This window comes from Esox lucius, chromosome 2 (assembly GCF_011004845.1).
Source record: "Esox lucius isolate fEsoLuc1 chromosome 2, fEsoLuc1.pri, whole genome shotgun sequence".
In the NCBI taxonomy this organism is placed as follows: Eukaryota; Metazoa; Chordata; class Actinopteri; order Esociformes; family Esocidae; genus Esox; species Esox lucius.
In genome coordinates, this window is record NC_047570.1 from 34,303,563 (window position 1) to 34,329,295 (window position 25,733).

General features: G+C 44.6%; 2 protein-coding genes across 7 annotated transcripts in view; one reads left to right on the forward strand and one right to left on the reverse strand.

Annotated features, from left to right (window-relative positions):
* Positions 1 to 13: 13 nt before the first annotated feature.
* Positions 14 to 17,355, reverse strand: dis3l (DIS3 like exosome 3'-5' exoribonuclease). Of its 2 annotated transcripts, none has more exons than XM_034287374.1 (19): positions 17,089 to 17,355; positions 16,191 to 16,347; positions 14,583 to 14,711; positions 13,908 to 14,043; positions 12,882 to 13,049; positions 12,358 to 12,436; positions 12,084 to 12,260; positions 10,719 to 10,888; positions 9,957 to 10,118; positions 9,557 to 9,816; positions 8,952 to 9,044; positions 7,933 to 8,087; positions 3,972 to 4,180; positions 3,293 to 3,453; positions 2,586 to 2,740; positions 2,302 to 2,480; positions 1,816 to 1,955; positions 1,385 to 1,556; positions 14 to 1,019 (listed from the first exon to the last, which is right to left on the reverse strand). In XM_034287374.1, the coding sequence occupies exons 1-19, from the start codon at positions 17,216 to 17,218 to the stop codon at positions 636 to 638; spliced, it is 3,216 nt and encodes a 1,071-aa protein (XP_034143265.1). In that variant the 5' UTR covers positions 17,219 to 17,355; the 3' UTR covers positions 14 to 635. The 2 variants fall into 2 exon arrangements, with proteins under 2 accessions (XP_034143265.1, XP_034143266.1); XM_034287375.1 differs by having other exon boundaries at positions 15 to 1,019; positions 16,191 to 16,344.
* Positions 17,356 to 17,925: 570 nt separating this feature from the next.
* Positions 17,926 to 25,733, forward strand: part of LOC105026502 (multiple epidermal growth factor-like domains protein 11) — a 118,213-nt gene continuing 110,405 nt past the window's right edge. For all 5 annotated transcript variants that reach the window (XM_029123898.2, XM_029123899.2, XM_029123900.2 and 2 more), the window contains exon 1: positions 17,926 to 18,134. The gene's annotated coding sequence lies outside the window, so the exon portion shown is untranslated. The remainder of the gene's footprint in view (positions 18,135 to 25,733) is intronic.

A 25,733-nucleotide genomic window follows, 5' to 3' on the forward strand; every position in this document is an offset into this window, starting at 1 on the left:
ATTTAAGTTATACAATCAGTAAGACAAAGATACGTTTTTCATTAAGATACCATTTGCCCACAAATATCACAAAAATATAATTAGGTTAAAATACTAGGCTATACAACGACAGTCCTCAGTGCTAAATTATTTAATTCTGTGTAAAAACACTAGCCTGAGAATGAATTCAAAGAAAATCTATACCACCATAATATTCTCTGAAAAATACAGTATGAGGCAAAATGCTCTTTAAAATCTAGCTGCTTAAGGTGTGTAACCCTGTTGAGACTGCCCCTAAACGGTTGTGTATCCATCTGTTCCATCACATCACTGCATGCAATCAACTGAACCTCAACATGTAGTCTGTTCAGAATCCATATATGTGCCCAAATAGACTTTGGTAAACAAGGAAATAACTAGAATGTAAAGTCAGTCCAGAGGTCCACTGAGCCCTTAAGTGCAACAGGCTGATCTCGGGTCTGTGCTTAACGTCTAAGTAGTTCTGCACCGGGCCGAGCGGCTGTTCCCAGATCCGCTCCACCTAATTTATGCTGATGTAGCGCAGGTCCGAGCGGCTGTTCCCAGATCCGCTCCACCTAATTTATGCTGATGTAGCGCAGGGCTGAGCGGCTGTTCCCAGATCTGCTCCACCTAATTTATGCCGATGTAGCGCAGGGCCGAGCGGCCGTTCCCAGATCTGGTCCACCTCCCACTGCTCCACAGGCTGTAAGGTCCAGGAGGGCCTGCTCCCTCACCTCCTCCAGGAGAGAGTACAGATTGGGGGTCTTGCTCTGTCTAAACTCCCTCTCCTCCTTGGACAGTTCGGAGACCCGGCCCTTCTTCTCCTCCGCCTGTAGCAGGGCCTCCTCTGCCTGCCTGACCACCTCCTGGACCAGCTGGGACCGCCCCCGAGTCCCCTGGGGTGGGGCTGCCCGCGGGGTCCGGTCAGGGGGCTCCGGGGCCCGGTGGGCCCTGTTGCTGACCAGCTCCAGGTGTAGTGTGTCAGCATGGCAACGGGATGTCTGAACTGAGACGCGCACCTGAAGGAGAGGACAGGCGAGGCATTCAGAGGGGTCATCCGTACCGGACCCGTTCTCATGTCCTGCTGTAACACTAGTTAGAACCTGGCTAAGTTCACTATAATATTAAAATGTCAAAAGTTTTAAAGGCTGAACATATCCTGTACAGTGCAGTCCATAAGTATTTGAACAATGACACAGGAGCAGTTTTGTTTTGGCTTTGTACTCCGGCACTTAGGGTCTGAAACGCCACAATGGCAACATGGTTAAAGTACAGTCGGTAATCTTTAATTATGAGGGTATTTTCACAGCACGTGTACATAATAAAGTGGCTGGCGCGTGCACTTCCACTGCGTGCACTTCACTGAAGACGGAGTGTAACTTACAGTGACGTGCTGGAACAGGCGGAAGGTGGAGGTGCCAGAAGCTGTGGTGGTGCTGACGTGGTCCAGGGATCTCTGCAGGGAACCTGCCTCCCAGACACACCTCCCATCCTGGCTCACTCTCACCACTTGGCCCTCCCTGTTCCTCAGGTACAGCGCCCCCTTCAGGCCATACCTGGTAACACACAGTTGGGTTTCATCACTCTATGCAGCCTCCTACTGTATTCGGTTGTTACAGGAGAAAGGCTCAAACATCAGTCGCTCTTAATGTAATGTTCAGCTGTGACATTCTGCTAACCCGGGTGGATGCCTTCAGGGGCTATTTCTAAGTTAGAATGTATTTAATCATAGGTAGGTCCTTTATTATTTTTCTATTTTCGTCTTAGGAAAGGCTAGCCGGAAACAAACGGACCAGGCTAACTAAGTGACCTTACTGCGGTATGAAAACCAGCACGCCATTGGTTCTGATGGCATAGATGACAGCGTCACAGCACTCAGCGGTCTCTGGGTCTTTGTCTCGGAAGTAGAGACATTGGAAGAGCTCCATGGACACCTTCTGGGCATGCTGCGCTGCCTGGTGGTCAGAGGTTAGAGGTCAGGGGATGGCATAATCAGGGGATGTTATAGTAATGTTATTTCACTGTAGTAGAACAGACAAAGTATATCTGATATTGCAGACAATGATTGGGTTATTTGTGTGTTATGAAAGGGTTATGAATGTGCTATGTATATTGGTTATGAATGTGGTATATATGGGTTATGAATGGATAATGTGTATTCACTGTGTTGTGTATGGTAACAATTAGGTTATGTACGAGTTATGAATTCATTATAAAATCCTTAAATATAGTTAGACATTAGCGATTTATCTACTAAAGTAAGACAGACAAATAAGGTGACAGTGGTGCTATAATTCTGACTCTGTTTTTGTTGTTGATGTGCTGAGCCATCTCCTCTAGCTCTTTGTTACTGGCCGAGGCCTTGGCTGGCCTGGCCCCCTCCTCCACGGCGATGGCGGCAGTGAGTAGTCGGTGGACGATCACGTCGGCATAGCGACGGATGGGGGAGGTGAAGTGGGTGTAGCGGTCCAGAGCCAGACCTGACAGACAGTCAGACAGTCAGTCAGAGAGGCACAAACAGGTCGTTTATTGAAAGCGGCTGCGATAATGACGGCCAACACCCTTTTTCAAACCGTTTGCGTTACCATAGTGATAGTACTGGTCCACGGGGCAGGCGCCGGTGGAGAAGTAGAGGGCGTTGGACATGGCCTGGGTGGCCATCACGCGGAGCAGCCGGTTCACCAGCGGGTCCTGTGGATCCACCGCCTGGTCCAGAGAGTCGGCCAGGGCCTTGTTCGACCTGGGACAGAGGGCAGAATTGGAGACGGCCACGCGGAGTTCGATTCAGCTTGTACATTCCTGGTGTATTCTTTACTAGAGGGTTGTCTAGTTAGCAGGCGTGGGTCAAAAACATTTGTGGGGTACTATTCTGTGGGTTCCACACAGTGCAGCTTTCCAGTACCTGACATGGTGTGTCTGACCCAGGTCGGAACCCCTGATTACAAACACGAGAGCTGATTTGGGATCTGTGGTCCCCGTGTGATTAAACATCAGGATCTAAAAGGCCAAAGGGCACCAATATCACGACCCCTGACATTCATTGTGAATGTGGACTGGGCCAGGTCCCACTTTCGTTTCAAATAAAAACACACTTGTCATACAGAACTTAGGTGTGTTTTTTCATTCATTGAGCAGGCGTGAATGTACTTTTAACCCATCTTCCCAATCTGACATAGATACACTACTTTAGCACCCTCATAATTTCACCTATTCTGCCTTGAAAGACTACGTGGCGGAAAATAATAACAATGATATAAATCAACCTTGCTCCTTGATAGCGGTTTCAATGTACCTGGTGTCTATGGTGAAGCCAAGGGCCCGGGCACTGTCCTGCAGCTGGGTGAAGAACTCCTGTCGAGGGGGCGGGTGGTGACGCAGCAGGGCCTGCTGGGGGAAGCGTTCCTGGATCTTACGCGCCACCCAGTGGTTGGCATAGATCATGCACTCGGCCACCTGGAACACATTCCACTGGCTGGTTCACATGTGGTGGTTGTTACCAGACCGTTTAGTTGCTGCCAGTTTTCAGAACCCCCCCTTCCCCAGTACTATCTTCTTATATTCATGTTTATAATTTCTACTATTTGTTTTTCACATTGATCTAGTATCGACATTGCTGATTTATTGTTTATTTCCCAGTAATTTAACCAGGCAAGGTGATTAACAACCAGTTGTTATCTGCAGCAAGGACCTGGGGGATTGTAACAGGAGGAGGAGCAATTGGGCTTAACGGTTATCCTCACAAGTTGTGTGGTTGTACCACTGAGCGGTCTTACGATGAACTAAATTACTAAAATATAGTACAAATACTGCGGTGGCTCAGTTTATTCCAGCCTTGTGAAACCATCCTGACTGGAACATCATGATCAGACAGGATCAACAGGCCGGGTTCATAGACAGACAGAGAACAGAAGTAACAAGTTGACTATCTGTTCATTGCTACACATCGGTACTTGTAACTGATGTTGACCCACCGTCTCATGGACTTCCAGAGGCTGTCTGGGCACCAGGGCCGTGATGTTCTTGTCCTCGTCCAGCTGAGCTCTCACCTCCACCCCCTCCAGCTCCAACGCTCCGCCCTGGTCCCTCTGGGCCCGCAGGTGCCGGGCCACCTGGGTAAGTGTCTCCAGGGCCTCGATGAGATGGGACAGTTTGTGGTCTCTCTCCTCAGGGGGTAGCTGGGCTGGGTATTATGATTGAGAACAAAAACAAACAAACTCTACAGACAATGTCAAAACTGACAATGAAATATCAAACCTTTGGCGACACCACAAAATCAATTAAACCTGACAAAAATAGTCCTCCCTTGTTTATGGATAGCTACCTTCCTAGGTTTTTTGCTCCAAACCCAGTTACAGTGGATATAAAAAGTCTACACACCCCTGTTAAAATGCCACGTTTTTGTGATGTAAAAGAATGAGACAAAGATAAATCATGTCAGAACCTTTTCCAATTTTAATGCAACCTATAATGTGAACAATTCAATAGAGAAACAAACTGAAATCTTCGAGGGGGAAAAATGAAAAATAAAAACCTTACAATAACCTGGTGGCATAAGTGTGCACACCCTCTTATAACTGGGGATGTGGTTGTGTTCAGAATTAACCAATCACATTCAAACTCATGTTAAATAGAAGTCCTTACACACCTGCCATCATTTAAAGTGACTCTGATTAATCACAAATAAAGTTCAGCTATTCTAGTACGATGTTCCTGACAGAGCAAAAGCCATGGTCCGCAGAGAGCTTCCAAAGAATCAGAGGGATCTCATTGTTGAAAGATATCAGTCAGGAGAAGGGTACAAAAGCCCAAGCCCGGCTGAAGTTTGCAAAAACATACATCAAGTCCCCCAAAAGCATGTTGGAAATTGTATGTTTGGCGCCAAAACAACACTGCACATCACCCAAAGAACACCATACCCACAGTGAAGAATTGTGGTGGCAGCATCATACCTTGTGGCTGTTTTTCTTCAGCGGGAACCAGGGCCTTCCCGGTTCCAATTGTGGTGGAGGGAATTATGAACAGTTCCAAATACCAGGCAATTTTGGCACAAAACCTTGAGGCATCTGTTAGAAAGCTGAAGTTGTAGAGGAATTTCACCTTTCAGCATGACAACGACCCAAAGCACACATCCAAATCCACAAAAGCATGGCTTCACCAGAAGAAGATTAACGTTTTGGAATGGCCCAGCCGGAGTCCAGACCTGAATCCAATTGAACCTCTGTGGGGTGATCTGAAGAGGGCTGTGCACAGGAGATGTCCTCACAATTTGAACGATTTGGAGCGCTTTTGCAAAGAGTGGGCAAATATTGCCATGTCAAAATGTGCCGTGCTAATAGACTCCTACCCAAAAAGAGTGAATGCTGTAATACAATCAAAAGGTGCTTCAACAAAGTATTTCTTTAAGGGTGTGCACACTTATGCAACCTGGATATTATATTATTATAAGTATTATTATTTTTTCTCTCAAAGATTTCAGTTTGTTTTTCAATTGAATTGTTCACATTACAGGTACCTGGCATTTTAACAGGGGTGTGTGGACTTCTTATATCCACTGTATAACTAACCTGATGTAGCTTTTCAACCAGCTAATTGTTTAATCTTGAAAAGCAAACAGAGAAGTGTAGTTCCTGAAGAACAGGGGTGGACTTTGGGCCGGTAGTATGTTTCAATGTAGCGTACTATTTTTGGAATAAGATTCCATATAATCAGGCAAATCTGGAGATCTCACCGGAGTCTACTCCAAGCAAAAATGTCACAGACCGGAAATTTCAGCTGCGCCTGAAAGGACGTCACCGTGGTAACCGAGACAGCAACACTTGTGTGCGTCTCTCTGCCGTCACTGGCTAGCTGGCTGTCCTGCGGTTTTGATATCGTTGCTAGCAGTTACAGTTTAAATTATCATTGAAAATCAAAACGCGTATGAAAAAAAATATGAAAAATAAGTTGGCTTCAGTAAACTTTCGGGTGAAATGTATCATGCGATGGAAATTCATCTTTCAACGATCCACTCCGGTGCTGCACACGTTATTGAGGTGCGCTGGCTCTCCCTCGTCCCGATTGAAGACAACGCACGCTAAGAAGTTACTCGCGCCGCTGGACGGCGTAGTGTGCAGGATTCATTAGCTGGCTCCGACAACTAGGACCTTGTGCTCTGTGTTTCTCAAGTCGACTACAATAGCATCAGGAGGTGGAAAGCACAATCGACTGAAATATCGGGAAATTTAAAGCAGTCTGCCCATTACGATTATCACATTTTTGCATATGAACGGCGGTGACCAATATCTGGCTGATGTGTCGGTAATGTAACTAGATTACACACTTATCCGCTCAAACCATTCACTGTATTCTAGGCAAAGCAACTCCAGTGTACGCAGATGTAGCCCGTATTGCTGGTTCTCCTACTGAAAAGAGAATCCCTCTGGCAGTCACTAAAGTAAAGCAAACTAAAGCAGATTGGGTTCTAGGATTTTGCCTGTTTTTATTTGCAGCACATTTCTTTTTATACTGAAATACTCTCCAGTCTCTGCCATTCCATGACGCACCCTCCATCGTCCTGGTAGATATGGGGCAGTTGATGTGAACAGACTTTTTTTAAACACAGGGTTTGCTTTCCTATGAATAACCTTTCATGTTTTTTATTTTATTTTTTGTATTCAATATAATATTGCAGATCCATCCTCAGTTTTCTGAACTCCATTGTTTTTTCAATGGACTCATGGTGACATCCCCTAAAGAGTTGTCTTCCTGTAGTTTGATTGTATCTAGGTGGTTGAATTCATAATTTCCACCATTACAATTATTTTGACCATGAGATTCCCGGAGTATCATCTGTTATTGTTGCCCTTTATGAAAAATGCATTTAAAAAATCCACCAGGTCTAGGCAACTAAATCTGTGTTTGAAATTCAATACTTCACTGAGGGAATTTATAGATGTACAGTAGGTACAGTGGATATAAAAAGTCCACACAACCCCGTTTAAATGCCAGGTTCTTGTGATGTAAAAGAATGAGACAAAAATAAATCATGTCAGAACTTTTTCCACCTTTAATGTTACCTTATAACATGAACAATTCAATTGAAATCTTTGAGGGGGAAAAATAAAAAAATCACAATAACCAGGTTGCATAAGTGTGCACACCCTTAAACGTATACTTTGTTGAAGCACCTTTTGATTTTATTACAGCACTCACTCTTTCTGTGTAGGAGTCTATTAGCATGGCACATCTTGACGTGGCAATATTTCCCCACTCTTCTTTGCAAAAGCCCCCCAAATCTGTCAGATAGCGAGGACATCTCCTGTGCACAGCCCTCTTCAGATCACCTCACGTATGTTCAATTGGATTCAGGTCTGGACTCTGGCTGGGCCATTCCAAAACGTTAATCTTCTTCTGGTGAAGCCATGCTTTTGTGGATTGAGATGTGTGCTTTGGGTCGTTGTCGTGCTGAAAGGTGAAATTCCTCTTCATCTTCATCTTTCTAACGGACCCCTGAAGGTTTTGGGTCAAAATTGCCTGGTATTTGGAACTGTTCATAATTCCCTCTACAAATCTTGCCCCCTCAAAGATTTCAGTTTGTTTTTCAATTGAATTGTTCACATTGTAGGTCACATTAAAAGTTCTGACATGATTTATCTTTGTCTCCTGAACCTGGCATTTTAACAGGGGTGTGCAGACTTTTTATATCCACTGTAGGTATAGGCAGTCATTTAAAATAATGTAATTCCCAATAATTTCCCACAAAAGTTGAGTCCTGATGTTTTCTGATTTGTCACATTTCACTCCAAACTATTTTATAAATGTAAACCAATCAAAAGTGTACTTTTTTTCTCCTTCAACAATAGATCAGTCTCAAAACAATCAACTCATTGTGAAGCAACAATAAGTGAACAAGTCCAAGTGGGCTGGATGCTCAGTGTAAAACAAAATGATTACCTAATTCAGGGACCTCTGCCTCCTCTCCATTCAGCAGGGCCTGGGCCTGCTCATAGTAAAGCTGGTAAGAGGAGCGGATCAGAGTGCGACCGTACCACACCCTGTTCACCTGCAGGGTCTGGGCATCCAGGTCCCACATCACGCTCATGGCATATCTGGACAGATGAACACACACAGATGCCCAGACACGCACCCACGCACCCAAACACACAGATGCCCAGACACGCACCCACGCACACAGATGCCCAGACACGCATCCACACACACACACACACACACGCACGCACCCAGACAAACACAGGACAGTTTTATTTAACAAGGCACATTTTCAATACTACTCAGACATGTTGAGGTATATAAAATTGTTTATCTCAGGTATGGCAAAAAACAATATATTTTACTGTTCACAATGTGTTTGCAACCAGTTTATAACAGCAAAACGGTAACTGGGGTTTGTGGTATGTGACCAACATACTGTTTTAATATACTACTGTTGTCTCACCTGTCCACTCCTCCCATTACTGCTCTAATATACTGTTGTTGTCTCACCTGTCCACTCCTCCCATTACTGCTCTAATATACTGTTGTTGTCTCACCTGTCCACTCCTCCCATTACTGCTCTAATATACTGTTGTTGTCTCACCTGTCCACTCCTCCCATTACTGCTCTAATATACTGTTGTTGTCTCACCTGTCCACTCCTCCCATTACTGCTCTAATATACTGTTGTTGTCTCACCTGTCCACTCCTCCCATTACTGCTCTAATATACTGTTGTTGTCTCACCTGTCCACTCCTCCCATTACTGCTCTAATATACTGTTGTTGTCTCACCTGTCCACTCCTCCCATTACTGCTCTAATATACTGTTGTTGTCTCACCTGTCCACTCCTCCCATTACTGCTCTAATATACTGTTGTTGTCTCACCTGTCCACTCCTCCCATTACTGCTCTAATATACTGTTGTTGTCTCACCTGTCCACTCCTCCCATTACTGCTCTAATATACTGTTGTTGTCTCACCTGTCAACTCCTCCCAGCAGAGAGCAGACGTCAGCGCTAAGGACAGCAGGCAACATGTCATATCTACGGTCTGCCAGGTAATAAGTAGTGGCCCTGAGAAAAGAGGAGAGGTGAGGACGGGAGGTGAGTTGAATCGGAGAAGAAGAGGAAGAGCAGGGGTGAAGAGAGGAGGAGAGGTGAGGGAGAGTGGAGAGAAGAGGAGGAGGAGAGGTGAGGGAGAATGGAGAGGGGAAGAGAGGAGGAGAGGTGAAGGAGAGTGGACAGGAGAAGAGAGGAGGTGAGGTGAGGGAGAATGGAGAGGGGAAGAGAGGAGGAGAGGTGAGGGACAGTGGAGAGGAGAAGAGAGGAGAGGTGAGAAGAGGAGGAGAGGTGAGGAAGAGCAAAGGTGCGTAGAGGAGATGTGAAGCGGAGAGGAAGTGAGGAAGAGCTGAGGTAAGGAGGAAAGGAGTGGGGAGGAATGGGAGAGGACGTGAGAGGAGCTGAGGAATAGGAGAGAAGGGTAGGCGAAGAAAGGGAGAGGAGGAGAGGAACGGGAGACGAGGGAAGGTGAGGAATGGGACAGGTGAGGAGACCTAGGTTAACCGCATGGATCTCCTTCTCCTCACCTTGCGCGTGCCTCCAGGTCTGTCAGGGTGCCCTCCTTAACGAAGTGTGTGACATCAGCAATGTGGACCCCCAGCTCCAACCGGGGGCCCTGTGGGCCGGGCGGCAGGCTGCGGACAGACAGGGTGTCGTCTACGTCCTCACAGCCCCGCGGGTCGATGCTGAACACCAAGTGGGTGTCTCTCAGGTCCCGCCTAGTGACCACCTCTGCTGGGTCCACGGTCCAGGGCCGCTCAGGGGACGACGCAGGCATCTCACGAAGCTTGATACAGACACAGACAGACAGAGAGCCACAGACAGACAGACAGTAAATATGATCTTCTGGGTCTGACAGCTGAAGCGAAGGCATCTCAAAGCAGAAGACATTATTGGAGCCAACAACACTTTTAGAGTCCGACCCACCTGAGCCTCAGAGAAAGGTGCTATGTGGATACAGTTCTCTATGAGAATGGTCTGGACCTCTGTCTCCAGCTCCCCGGCCCGGCCCAGAACCCGGACACTGTGTCCGTTAGGGTAGAGGGAGGTGCTGTCCCAAGAGTCCAGGCGAACTATCACACGGTGATCCTGAAGAGAATTTAGTCGTCAAATAACTGAACTCTTACTGATGTAGGTATGTTTGGTGGTCGTTGCAGACTGTCAGCTAATTTCAGGATATTAACACATGATAAAATGTGAACCCTGTAGGGATTACAGCCCTTTTACGTAGCAGCACCCCCGACCCTATTTTGGATGACCAACATTTCATTCTACTACTGACATCAGCAGTGACATTATCAATGAAGACAAGTGACCCACTTCCAGTGGCAGCCATGCACCTCCAAAATATAACACCCCTTCCACCTTATTTCACTAAGTTCCTCCACACTCTCCATCGCATTCTAGTCTATCCGCCACAGCTTTTTCCAGAAATCTGCACGTCTGTAAGGTAATTTGCCATTTGCTGAGCTAACCAGAGCTTGGTTTCTTGATTCTTCTTCATGTAACAATACGCAAATTTTGGCACGCCTAATGTTTTTACAAAGTCCCAATTCACCGTCAAATTAAAGCTGACAGTCTGCACTTTAACCCGCCGCCACCATGTGACGTCAAATCCAAGGCGCTGTAGTACATAGCCAGAAGAACAACTGTCCGGGCTGGGCTGTATGTATGCGACTGACTTCAGACCTGCAGGGTGTCAGCCTGGTGGGTACTGATGCGGATCTTGGGGATTCGCTGGTCCCAGGGCGTTGCTAGGATACGGAGGGAGTTCCTGCCCTGTGACTGGGTCTCCTCCCTGGGGGGGAAGGTCACAACGTAGTCCCTCCAGTTCCTCTGCAGGATCCCCACTACACGACCTACGGAGGGGAACGGGGTGGGGGGGAGAGGACAGCACCAAAGGGGAGTGAGGGATGAATAGGGGAAGGAGGACAGACCGTGAGTGGGGGATGAGATAAAGGGAATGCGGGATGGAGAGAAGGTGAAAGAGAGTGAGGGATGGAGAGAAGGTGAAAGAGAGTGAGGGATGGAGAGAGGGTGAAAGAGAGTGAGGGATGGATGGAGAGAGGCACTGGCAACAATACTAATGGTTGTCATGGTAGCCTTTATATCAGAGGTTTTCAACAGGTTGATGCCTATTTATAAGCAGCTCTCAGAACAGTCCTGGAGGGACATGCAGCCTTCACGTGTTCCACTGCAAGCTGTCCTCAGTGAATCCCTGCTGGCCCGCACCTACTCTTTAACCAGAACAACACTGACATTACTGCCGGCCGCTGTACATCACTGGCTTCACATCACTGGCTTCACATCACTGGCTTCACATCACTGGCTTCACATCACTGGCTTCACATCACTGGCTTCAAAGGCCAAACCCAACACAGTATGTGGCAATGTCACAGTATCCAGTATGTTACACCTGTCTGTCCATCAGTCTCTGTCTGTCTGTCTGTCCATCAGCCTCTGTCTGTCTGTCCATCAGCCTCTGTCTGTCTGTCTGTCCATCAGCCTCTGTCTGTCTGTCTGTCTGTCTGTCCATCAGCCTCTATCTGTCTGTCTGTCTGTCTGTCCATCAGCCTCTGTCTGTCTGTCAGTCCATCAGCCTCTGTCTGTCTGTCAGTCCATCAGCCTCTGTCTGTCTGTCTATCAATCAGTCAGTCTCTGATTGGATCATTCCATTACCAATACTGACAACCGCTCTTTTGTGGGTCAATAAAAAACACTTTGAACTCAAAATTGAAAAGCAGACTTTTCAAACAGAATTTGGGATTTTCCTTCCACTACTTCACAGGGTTGTTGTTTCCAAACACCTACTGTATCCATACATCAACAGGCAATCTGGTTGAGTCCTGTACCTCGTATCCTGGGGAAATGTTACCAGGGCGGTGAACATTGGAATGTCTGTCGGCCCGATAAAAGGATGCAGTGAAGGGTAGCCTGCGACATGTTTGGCTTCATACCCTCTCTGAGTAATTCTGTCGGACCCGTGATGGGGACTCAACAGGGTGTGACAGAAGGCTCAGGTGAGCGTTGGGGCCGGCGCGTGGGGGTGTATACCTGTCGGCATGGGCTGTCCCTGGCTCTCCTCTCCTTTCTCCTCCCCCTGTCCCTCGGTCAGAGCCGTGGTCCGCCCCCGCCACTCCCCTTTCGGCAACAGCTCCACAGCGACCATGTCGCCGTGCACCGCCCGGTTGCGATTCTTCCCACCCCACACGAGCACGTCGCTGTCCAGCTCTGAGGAGAGAGTGGGGTGCCGTCAGGTGATTTGGTCCTTGACCAGTAACAAACCAAACTGGGTCAGTTCTTCAGAAGAGCCAGTGCCCTGACCCACCCGAGTTCTTATTGGAGGAGCCGTCGAAGCGGACGAAGGCCTCATGCTGTGCCCTGTGCTTGTTAACATTCAGAGTGCCCTGCAGAAATAACAGACAGAGAAGAACAAGAAAAACACCAATTCACATCACAGAAAGTCACTCGGGGCTTAATCAGGTGGGGGTGGGGCTGTTGTTTTCATCAGTGTAGCAAAGAACAGCCAACAGCTGGCCTTTCATTTCATGGTTCAACACGGTTTAGGAGGAGAGTCATCAGAAGGGACCGACACACACACACACACACACACCCACACACCTGGAAACACACAAATGCAACCGACACACACACTTGAAAACACACACACACACCCCACACACTTGAAAACACCCCCCCCCCCCACACACACCCCATGCACTTGAAAACACACACACCCCACGCAATTGAAAACACACACACACACTGTGTGATAATCACACATCTAGTGCAGGCACACTTAACTCGCACATGCGCGCAAGCACGCACGCACGCACGCACACGTCACGCTACCTGTGTGTATCTCCCGGACTTGATGCCAGCCTCCAGGACCTCGGCAGGGAGGTGTTCAGCGAACTCCCTCTCTGTCCCCTCGTTGCCCCGCTCGCGGAGGGCCTGGGCGATGGAGCCGTACAGCTCGTGGGCAGCCTGCAGCTCCGGCCAGAATGTCCGCAGATACTCCTAAACACACATGCGCAATCTCAACATGCCGTCGTTGACCGGGACCAGCCAACCCGCTCTACCCATTCCAATTCGCTGCGCTCCGAAGCGCCAGACATGCAGCAATCGACCCCCCCATGTCCATTACATTCTAGACCCAAAGCCCAGGCTCTTCCCGACTGCGCCACACCGGGCCCATAGAACAGCACAACAGATTACCAACAGAAGTAAATAACTGGATTGTTGGGCGACGCTGTGTGTTTGCTGTGTGTTTGCTGTGTGTTTGCTGTGTGTTTGCTGTGTGTTATCCGTGTTCCCTGTGGAGGTCATCAGCCAGGAGTTCTCCTACAGCGGGGTGGTGCGTGAGTGCATCTTTAATCATGTTAGCAACATTAAAGGTCAACTAGATAACAGCAGAACAGACGCGGAGCACCAGGAGGGATCATACTGCTGATCCTATCTATAACACCGGATCTGTGTGAACCATGTCATTATGATGAGGGTACCATTTACATACTGAGACGCTCTCTAGAGCTGTGTCGTTATCTTAAGTCTGTGTAGATGTGTACTGGGTTGAGATGTTAATTCTGTGTGGCGTTGTATTGTGTTGAGATGTTAAATCTGTGTAGCGTTGTATTGTATTGAGATGTTAAATCTGTGTAGCGTTGTATTGTGTTGAGATGTTAAATCTGTGTAGCGTTGTATTGTGTTGAGATGTTAAATCTGTGTAGCGTTGTATTGTGTTGAGATGTTAAATCTGTGTAGCGTTGTATTGTGTTGAGATGTCGAGGCTGTGAAGGGTTGTGTTGAGATGTTAAATCTGTGTAGCGTTGTATTGTGTTGACATGTTCGAGGCCGTGTAGAGTTGTGTTGTCGTACCAGGGTAGAGAGGACGTAGACTCCACAGTTCAGGCTGCTGTACTCAGCCACAGCCCCCTGGTCTTCAGTGATCATCACAACTGGTTTCAGACCTGCCAGGTGGTCATGGTACCAAACAGCTGCCTGGTACACACACCTAGTGGGAGACAGAAGGGGGAGAAAATATGAAACACACACACACACACACAGACAGACACACACATGTTTGTTTTTGTGAAATGTGGGGACCAGAAAAACTAAATTCCATGCTCCCTTGCCCTAACCTTAACCTTAACCTTAACCCTAACCTTAACCTAACCCTAACCTTACCTAACCCTAACCTTAACCTCAATAAAGTAACATTTATGGCTAAACTTTACCTAGATATAATGGCTAACCTTAACCCTAAACTTAACCAACAACACCTGGACCTTAAAGAAACCCCAATTCTAAGTCTAAAGTTAATTGTAAGTTTGACCCTAAAACTTAACCCTGAGCCAGAAAATGACTTTTGAAATGTGGGGACATGAAAAATGTCCCCACAAGTCACCTTGTTCAGGTTTTAGTATAGTTGTGGGGACAAAATGTCCTGACAAGTCACAAAAACAAACACACACTGACACAGATGGATCTCAGGAGCTCTGGGCTTCCATGTCGTCACATTGGTTCTTCAGCCTTCGAACACCTTGGACTCACCTGGTTTGCCATTTGTCCTGTGGTTCTCCCTTCTCTCTGGGGCAGTAGGAGTACTCCTGGAACTCGTTGGCAAACAGGACACAGTCATGGCGGGGGTCCTTCAGTAAACTACGCAGCCGGTTGTACTGCCTGATCAAAACAAAATGTATAACATTAATATCAACTAAATGCAACAAGATAGAAAATTATAATTGTAAGCATTCATGGGACAAGCACATTAGACGCATTTTACAGAATAAGCAAAGAAAGCACCAACAGCAGAGAAATTACCAATTTATTTGAAACTGAAAATGTTGTCGGTTACCAAATCTTATTAAAAGGTGAAAAAAAAAAAAGGTGTCTTGCTTTTGGCCATTTGACTTAAACAAAAGCTGCATTTTCAAAAAGGGTGCGTGGTCTGGTATCCCCTGTGGGTTCACATAAGACTTACAATGCAAATGCCCTTACGTAATAACTGAACTCCACATACGGCCTCCCACCAATTTAAGAGCGCACAACAGGACGAGTGTGTGGGTCATGTTCTAGTCTCCCCCCGACTCAGCGGTTCGTGCCGGAGTCCCCTGTGTGTTTAGTGACCACAGCGCCGTAATTACCAACAACACAGCGTGGTAGCCATCAGCACACAGCAGGTTCACACATTGAGACACGCACACGCACGCACGCACGCACGCCCACCTAAGACTCAGGAAAGTGAAGCCTCATCACATTGGCGATGCAACAGATTTATAAGTGGTGAGATAGCACAAAAGAAATCTCAACACATTGACCAGTGCAAGGCCGCAGCAGCCCCAGTGGGATTATTCTTCAAGACATTCATCAACTTGGTCAACGATACACACACTAAAACAACCGTTGTACAGTCTTGGAATTGTTGTGTAACACTCCGCGTTTACTACATAATTCATACACGGGCTAGATCTTGTTTAGCTTGATCAGCATAACCACTGCATAATGAGGCTGAGCTTGAGGTTTTCAGCCACCCCGGAGTACAGCTATTTTCATAAACGTTAAAACACCCTCCAGTTCAAGGTCTCAAACATCCACCTCGAAATGGCCACCGGCCAACCATTTACTTGATAGTAGCATTTCTGGAGGATCGCTTTTGAACTGAACGTTTGGGGAAACCCTGTCAATACTTCAAGTAATCTTCTAAGAGTTTAAAGGGTTTCTTGAATATCTTAAGTTCTATACATCTTAGTTCTCTGAGGGGACCATTTAAACCTTTTTAAAGTATAATTAGAAAAATGTATAGGGATTACCCCAGTTTCAATTTAATGAACCCTGAGGCCACAGCAAGAATGGGGAAAAAATTGAAAGGATAAATATCATCTGCTAATTAGATAGGGTCAAAAGTTAAGCTCATCTAAACTTTATTTCTGCGAAAACAGACAGAGATTAGACAGAGGATTTTACTTTTGAGAGGTGTATGCCTAGGGCAGGGGTCGGCAAACAGGAAATGTAGTTGCCGACCCCTAGCCTAGGGGTCAAGGCTTAAACCACGGGTGTCAAACAAATACATCCCACCCGGGATCCAATCGAAAAACGGACCCGTCCCCAGCCGCAACATGGCCCGGGGACAACAAAACTGACGGCGCGAGCCCACAGTACCTGCGTCCCCTGCTGTGTTGAACCGCCTGACAGGCGGTCTGCGTGAACACCAGCCCCTGGATCTCCCTGAACTCCAGTATCTCCATGAAGTCCCTGGTCACGCCTGCGTCCGGCACCACGTAGTGGGTCACATCTGCCGACAGCACCTTGCCTTCTGCTGAGACAGAGCATGGGGAGAGACAGAGGGTACGGTCAGGTCAGCCAATCTCCTGGAGAGATCGTGTTTGGTGGTGGTGGTGGTGGTGGTGTTACCATGTCTACACTGATAGAGTGACCCCAGACATTACCACACTGTGTAACGGAACCGCGTGCGCCTTCATCATTAAGTTCTGCTTGGTATTGTATTTAGGAACTATAGCTAGTTGACACACTGCCTCAAACGACTTCGTACAGAGCAACATCCTCTGCTATTTAGACAGTTGGCAAAGATTTGTATTCGGCTAAGCGCTGAATGCTGAATGCCTGGGCACAGCACTTAGCCGTGGCACATCGGCAATATACCACACACTACCGAGATGCCGTATTGCCAGTATAAACAGTTACCAACGTTGTAATAAGATTTTTTTTTTTTTATGTCATACCCGTGCTATACTATATACCGGGGGTTTCAATTTAAATCACCCGGGTATAACGTTTACAACATTGAAATCGTTAAAAAGATGAATGACACAAGCGCATTCACTGTTTGTAAAACGTTACTTCTACGGTTGGCGCATTCGGTTTGACAGAGAAACATTCTCTGTTATAGCTAACGCCTTGTTATAAGAATAGATAGCTGTACCCTGCTTACTAGCTAACTAGCTAGCTAGCTAGTCAGGTAGTTTGTTATAAACGTAGCAAGAAGATTTCATGTGATCAGAAAAGATGAGTGACAAGTGCATTTTAAACATGACTTTACCGTTGGCACATTCTGCTTGACAGAGAGAGCTGTAGCAGGGAACAAGCTCTCTCAGATAATGTTCCCGGACCACACGGACCTTCCTTCCTCTGGAACTCTTCAAATGCAACACCTTTTCAGTCTTAATCATTGTTCCGGCTCATTGAACACGTTTTCTGCACGGTTCTTTTTTTGTTACAGTTTCGCGGATAATGACAAGATAAGCGGGAAAAGATTCTGAAGTGGTAAACAATCCATGAAGTCCAACGGAAGCCCACTGCGCAAACGCGGGCGGGCTCGTCGTGTTGACGTCATTAATTAAATGCATCCACTAATGTATTTATATTGAAACAATTTCTAACAAGTCGGTCGTTTTAAAAAACAAAAGGTGAAAAGGTTTAACGTCTTACAGTGAACACATGTCCCTTTAAACGGGGATGCAATGAACTCTTACGTGATATTTTAATGTTCTGGCTCCACTAATTAAGTTATTTTCGAAAATAAAGTTTTTCGTATTATTCTAATAAGTATAAAGTAGTTATTGGCTTTAAATAAATTGCATACATTAATTTAATTTGCATCTCAACTGCTTTATTGGTGTTTATACTATTCAGTTTCCAAAGTTGTTAATCTTCTAGTCAAAATAAGACGAAGAAAAGCTATACTGTAACTGTGTTATTTTATGTGAAAAAAAATCATAATGTTATATGAACAGTCATACACTGTGATATTTATGAATGGGTATGGCTTTGGTAAAATATTCACACATGCCGCTGGAGTACCAAAGACAAGAGCGCGTGTGACGTCATTGGTATTTAAACGATCCGCGCTGGAGCTGGGGTTTGCAGATGCGTTGGGTAGTCGGGGATGTGAGGGGCGAAGATTATGCAAGCCGAGGACTTGACTCTATACTATTACGTGAAAATCGATTTACAATTCACTCCACTTTCTCCACACAAAAAATAGCGTAATTAAGTGCACACCACATTGTTTAAACGATATACTTCACAAGCGGGAACTGTCATTGGAAGGTAAAAGAGAGCAAGACAACCCAGAACACAGAAAAGGTAGGCTCACTTTTTTCCGGGGGTTTTATATGCCATTCTAATGCCATCAAGTTGAGCAAAGTTCTGAATCTGTTTTAATGCATATTAATTGCTAGTTTTTGATAAGTGTTATCTGCCGTGTCTCAAGTGCTTCCTGGATAATTGCCTTGTCTCAAGTGTAGTTGCAAGGTCTGCTTATGCGGTGTAACAGAATAATCCTCTGAATGATAATGGCCCTGGGACTCAAAAGCTGTTGACCATGAAAAGTATTATTATATCCGAGGGTAATTTGTGTGTTCCATACAAGTTAAATTGGAAATTCAATCTATATTAAACTATTTGATGCAGTTTCGTTTTTAAATTTAGTGTATTTGTCGGTCTATTTTAGGCATTGATATGCATTAGCTTATCAATTTACATATTAATCGAATCAAAATAAGGCTGTACTCGCATCTAAAGAACGCAGTGCATTATTGCACAAGCTGAAAAGTAAGGTTGGTTTATTAATCATTTGTAGGGGAGATCACCTTGAATCCCATGGCAACAAATATTACTGTGTTATAGCACTGTACAGAAGTATCCTATGTGGAGTAGGATATATTATCCATGCCTTGGGACGAACATCCAAGACAAATTCTCTTCTACTTCACTTCAAGTTGCGGTGGGAAGTGAATCTTAAAGCGATGACGGGTTTGATGTTGATGAAGTCTGACGGGAGGTAATTTTCTGTCCGCAATCAGGCCATTACCTATCATATTGCACATAGTGCAACTCTGCCATATGGGCCCCTAAGTAATGCACTATTTATATACGCCACATTCTCTTACAGAATTTGTCAGGATGTGACGATTGTGCTGGTACACTAGATTATGTTTGTGATGTTTTTAAGCGTTTGACTCCGGGCAACGGAAGTAGCTATTACCTCGGAGTAGCCTACACGTTTGCCACGGCGTTGTGGATGGGATGGTGAATGAGTGCCCGTGACATCAGCTGGAAGAGTTGACTGTTTAACTCTTTTGTCAGGCACTGTTTCATTATAATTTCATAAGGAATTTCCCGAACCTTAATTTAACCTTATGGAATCAAGCATTTAGGCTTAATTGTAAAAGCAACCAGGCTTAATTGTGATTTACTCTACCTTCATGTTTTGACAGGCGGTAGATCCCAGTTTACCGCCTGTCAATATATGAAGGTAGAATAAAAAATGTTTAACCCTGCAGTTTGACAAGCACCCAACATACGCTACCGCATGGTTTGATTAAAACCTCGAGTTGTGGTGAAATGGCAGTTACACGACCAGTAATTAAAACTTCAACTCTGGCCATAATTCTCATGCTGCAGTTTTGGCAAGAGGAGTCGTTTTACATGAAGAATACATTTCCTACATTGCAAATAGAGCACTATTTGCAACAGACGTGTGGTCTTTTGCGTAGTGTCTTTAAAGTTGGATGAGTCTCCGAGCTTTTAAGAGAAAGAATGTTACAGTGGATTCCTCCGTGATAACTGAGAATATAGATATGGTTGTGGAGAAATATCGGTGTTTGGTAGTGATACATCGACAGATTCACAACTAGCCACTAGATGGATATCTTGAGCAAGGCTTTAGTAGGCTACTGTTTCTGTTTTTGATGAATATGAACAGAAATAAAAAACGTCTGTGTCCTTTCAAACGCCAACTCAATATTTTATTGAAGTACAAATTATTGCTAGAATTCACAACCCATAGTTTGACAATGGACAAAGCATTCAATAATCAACTGTTCATCTCACATGCTCTTACCTGAGGTTAACGTCTAAGAACCAAAGGTAGCTTATTCCAAGAGTCTTTTAAGATTGTTTATTCATCCAGAACATTATGAGTCCCTGCTGGGTAGGTGCTGGTTCATTTCCGGCAGCAGTGTATGGTTTTAGTGCAGTCTGTCACAGGGGCATTTGTCACAAATGTACTTTGGCCAAAAGAGTAATGCAGCTTTTTTTGACGACTGGAGCTCTTAGCCTAATTAAGTATGTTTTTTCCCCTTTTGAAGATTCTCCACTGTGTGTATGTGAAATTTTCGACATTTAGCAGATGCTGTTATCTGGAGTGACTTAGGAGTGAGTACATTTTCAACATGGCCCACCCATGGGAGTCGAACCCACAACGCTGGCATTGCAAGTACTATCAACTCACCTACACGTCACTCTTCGGGTGTCTCTCTGTCCTGGTTGGGTTTGAGATGTGTCCAATTTCCGTTGTGTCCAATAGATTTTTAGTGTCTTCAATGTTTTATATACAACTGTAAATTATATTTCCCTTTCGCATTACACATCCCTTCACATTCCTGAACAGGGATTTAAGAATGGCTCTGTGGCATTTCCAATTAGAGAAAATCACACTTTTGTGGTGTTAACATTGTGGGCTTGATCACGCCGAAGCGACGAATAAATGTGAGCTACATTTGTACGACATGGCCTTGCCTGCTTCCCAAGTGGAACTGTGGCCCCAGTGCTGAATGCTTAGATAAGAGGTCTATGCATAATGCTTCATATGTGTAGCCTGCCGTTCCTGCATGCCATACACATCCGGACACAGTAAGTTATAATCCTGTAGATATATTTGGCATGGTGTTATATGCTGTACACACACACACACACACACACACACACTATCCTTAACCTTAATCCTCAATAACCTAGCCATTATCCCTAAACTTAACCGAGTCCTTATGCCTTACCCTAACCCCTAGTGTGTAAATCTGAAGTAGCCTCAATTCCAACGCACCGACCAGTTGTGTATGCTTTCCCTTAACCTAACCCCTAAGCGGGAAATCGTATTTTTTTGTGTGTTGGCTGTGAATAAGCAGTCAGCTATATCAGGAAATTCTGGCTGCCGGGGGAAAGGATCCAGAGTTTTCTAGAAGCTTTTGAGCATGTGCGGATAACGTTCTGCCCATGTGTTTATTCTCCAATGACATTCTTGGCTTTACGTTTAGAGAGCTGTCTACTTTGGTGGGTTTAATAGTTAGATCAAAGCCAAATCAATGTTTTCAAGATCACACAATGATCACAGTATTTCGGGCTACATAGCTGGGAGATTCCCCATTCGGCTTGAATTTCTTTATCCTGGACCAGCCTTAATCCGTGTCTATGAAACCAGCCCTGAGATCTTTTGTTTGATGGGCTACTACATCAGACCTAGTCAGACTCTCAGCCACTCAATTGATTTCAATGCATAATATATACATTTTGTACAGTATAGAGTACAAACGCTTGAGTAGACACACTGTGTGTATTTGTGTTTTAATATGTGTTGTTGCTTAGGGCGCATAACTGGAGTGAACTGGTTCACAACAGTGCATTTGCATGCCCTCTATGTCTGTCAATAGAATGCCACTGATCTCTGTTTTAGCAATAAGGCTCAAGGGGTTGTGGTGTATGGCCAATAAATCATGGCTAAGAGCTGTTCTTAGGCACGACACATCGCAGAGTTCCTAGACAATGCTTAGTCATGGTTTATTGCCAATAAACCACAAACCCCCGAGATGCCTTATTGCGACTATAAACTGGATACTAATGCAGTTAGTGCTGTAAAAGTGCTTTGTTGTCTTAGTCGTGGTATACCATCTCATATACCACAGCAAACAACCAATCATCTCTTTGGGTTCAAAGCAACCAATTTATAATTCACGATAATCAAGCAAAAATTCACGATGAGAGAGCCTGAAATCCAGACCAGTGTTGTACTATAACGATCAACACTCGTTTGTCCTGCATACTACACAGGGTTGTTGGAATGACAACACAAACACGCTGGCACCCAGGCTGGAGCAAAATGACGTCCAGCCAGGTGTTGATATTTGAATCTTTGCACAGCAGTAACTGTCGTGTATAATTTTACGAGCAATAAACGTTATCTCTTTCACATTAGTTGGCCTATTGTCAAGCCCACCCTCTCTAACTACCTGGACAGCCGCATCTGGTTTGTCAGCCAGCGCATCCAACTGGGACTCATCCATGTTCTGCCAGATCAATTTTAATCAGTGTTGATTAATCAACGTTCACTGGACTGGCTGGCTATGGTTGCTTGAAGGACAGTGTAGTTGATCACCCAAATGCATTGATCCGCAGAGAGTGGTATTATAGTGTAGTAATATTATAGTAGTATCATACTATAGTATTATTATAGTTTTAGTACAGTTATAGCTATTATGTATGGTAGCCCAAGTAGAGTAACATTTATTTATATATACATTTTATAAAGTATATTTTACCAGGTAAGTTGACTGAGAACACATTCCTGTGTATAGCACTGATCCGGGAGCAGTTAGGGTTAACTGGCTTGCTAAGAGCGCCAGATATTTCACTGTGCGGGGATTCGAACTAGCAACCTTTTGGTTACTTGTTTGATGTGCCAACCTACTGTAAATCGATTTTTTTATGTTTTATTATTAGTCTTTGAAAACATGGGGGCCAAATAAAATCACGTACTCATTGGGGACGGTGAAATAGTACAGGGAGTATATGCATGTTTTGCCAGACTGTATTGGGTCTTGGCAGGACGTCAACCAAGGATCTGGGCATCGTTGACTCCATCCTCTGAGCCACACATCATCACGCTTTTGATTTTGTAATTGGAAGGAAATCATACAAAAGTCCAAAACCTTGATCAGCTAGCTACTGTGCATAACCTATGGGTCATTTATTAGTTCTCAGTGGTATTTTTATTTATTTACCTATTTACTTATTTAAACAATAAGTAAGTTCTGCATATGATACAGTCAGTCCTTAGGTACAGGATACAGACAGTTTCTTTATCAAAACAGGATTAAAAAATGTGTTCCACAGAATGTTGTTAAATATTATACAACCCTGTTTGAGTTGGGACACTGTTAAATGTAAAGAAAAACAGAATGCAATGATATGCAAATCATTTAAACGCTATATGTAATAGAACATAGTACATATCAAACGTATAAAATGTTGAAACTGAGAAATGTTATTGTTTCTTGGAAAAATACATGCTCACTTTGAATTTAATGGCAGCAACACATAAAAAAGATACCAGATGGCTGGAAACATTGTGTAATGCTAAAAAACTAAACCTAGTGGAATATCACACAACTAATTTGGTCAATTGGCAACAGGTCAGTAACATGATTTGGTATTAAAAGATCAGAAGTGAGGATGGGGAGGGAATCACTACTCTGTGAAAGACTGCGCTGGCAAATAGTGCAGTTCAAGATTAATGTAAAATTGCAAAGAGTTTGGAGATTTCTAGGCCCGAGCTCATTTTTGATGGACTGAAACGAAGTGGAAAACTGTCCTGTGGTCTGACAAATCAAAATTTGAGAGTATTTTCACATCACATGGGTGACTTTTGTGAAGGAACCATAAATGCTGAAACAATATATGCAGGTTTAGAAGCTACATGTGCTGCCATCCAGACAACGTCTTTTTCAGGGAAGGCCTTGCTTATTTCAGCAAGACAATACCAAACCACATTCTGCACGTATTACAACAGCATGGCTCCATAGTAGAAGAGTCTGGGTGCTCAACTGGCCTGCCTGCAAATGAAAACATTTGGCACATTATGAAATGACAAATACAGCAAAGGAGACCCTGAACTGTTGAGCAGCTGCAATCATATATCAATTAACAAGGGGAATACATTTCACTTTCAAAACTACAGCAAATGGTCTCCTCAGTTCCCAAACGCATAGAGAGTGTTGTTAAAAGAAGAGGTGATGCAACACAGAATAGATCCTCTTGTTTGACACGTGTTGCCGGCATAAAATTCAAAAAGGCATGTATTTTCCCACATTAAATACAATTGCTCAGTTTCAAATATTTGATATGTTGTCTTTGTATTATTTTCTATTAAATACAGGGATAAATGACTAGCACATTGTTGCATTCTGTTTTTATTTGTATTTTAAGCAGCGTCCCAACTCTTTTGGACACAGTGTTGCACAAAAAATATGCAAACTAATAAATTAAGAAATGGAGCAGCTTTGGAAGCTGTTCTAAAAACGTTGAACCTTCTTAGGGCAGCATTTTTCTTTTTGTTTCTTGCCCAAAGTCAATATATTTAGGAATCATAGACTGACATCAATATTCAAACAGTGTCTCTTATTCTCAAGCAAATTTAAGGCAGGACTGAGACTGGACTACGCAGGAACTTTTAACACCTCTAGGAAAGCCATTCGGGTGGGTTTTTGGCATAAACATGACATTGTTTCACAGAAAAATGTAAATGTATCCCAGGATTAGGTTTTCAGAAGACTGAGGCCAGGTTTGTACCCGGGCTCTGCTTTTTTCATTTTTCTTGTGATCCTGAAAATCTCCCTGACATTGTCCGTGTTGTGTTCTAGTGGATTTAACCCAGGTTTTGTCTTGTTGTCTTGTTGTCTTGCTTTGTTAATAACAATCAAAATGGGTGATTCTTTTCTCCTGGTTACAAAAGGCCAGTAATATAGAGGCAATGCCTTCCATTTTGTTTACTGAACCATAACGCAACAGGCAATAACTTACACTCCTGAAAATAAAATCTGTCAGTCCAAATTAAGTAATTAGGCTCTGATCTATGGATTTCATGTGACTGGGAGCATGTCTCTATTCTTCACAGACAACGTAAATATGAAAAGGGAGGGGCATGATTCAGAAAACCAGTCATTTTTCTGTGTCCACCATTTGCCCAGTGAGGTGTGAAACATCTTTGCACGGAGGTGACCAGGCTGTTGATAGAGGCCCCGTGGAACTCTTGCTGATAGGGATGGAAACACATTGGGGCACACAACCTCCGAGGAATAAGCTTTTTGTCAGTTCTGGATGTCCCACGTGTCTGTTTTATTTCAGCTCATAAACTGCAGAGCAGCTTTGACAATTCGGCATTGTAGCGCAGATGCAGGGCCGGGTTTGCAAAATGGATGTCACAAAACTAACACACCGCTGTAAAGGTAGCGAGACTCCCAATGTGTAATTACTCTGGGGTCTGATGACATACAAAATCAAGACATTCTGAGTCTACACTTCTTCCTAATTTCTATGATTTCTTTCGCTTGGACTAGGTGATATGGATCTTCTGAAAACAATTACACCCAGACCCAATTCATACATAGAATTCAAAGGCCACAGTACGATGATTGTCCAATGGGATCCTGGACTTTGGCTAGCGACTCTCTGCCTACATATACATGCGCTGTCCTTAGGTTTGATCCTGTCAGATACAGGCTTGTATAAATAAACATGCAGGCCTTTTACTGTTCCATCTCCAGTCATCGGTGAAAACTCTTTTTTTGATTCTTAGAGGTTACGCTGTATATCATATCAGATATACAGATCAAAATCGCTATCTTTATTTATTATAGCATCCCCGAAGAAGATAACAGGCTGGTTGCCAGGGAGCAAAAGCTATGAATTATGCAATGACTTTGTCACGAAGTTCGACGCTTCGCATTCTTCTCCCTTGATCCAGCTCGGACCGTAAACAGCAGTCAGGAAATTTCGAACGGCTCGTAGCGTCAAGAGCTGGAGTGAAAAGGGGAAAAAACTCCAAGTTGAAGTTACCATCAGAGCCCCCAGCCGCATATGTGGTATTCATCCACCAACAAAGAGCGAGGGAGGAGGAGGAGGTGGAGGAGA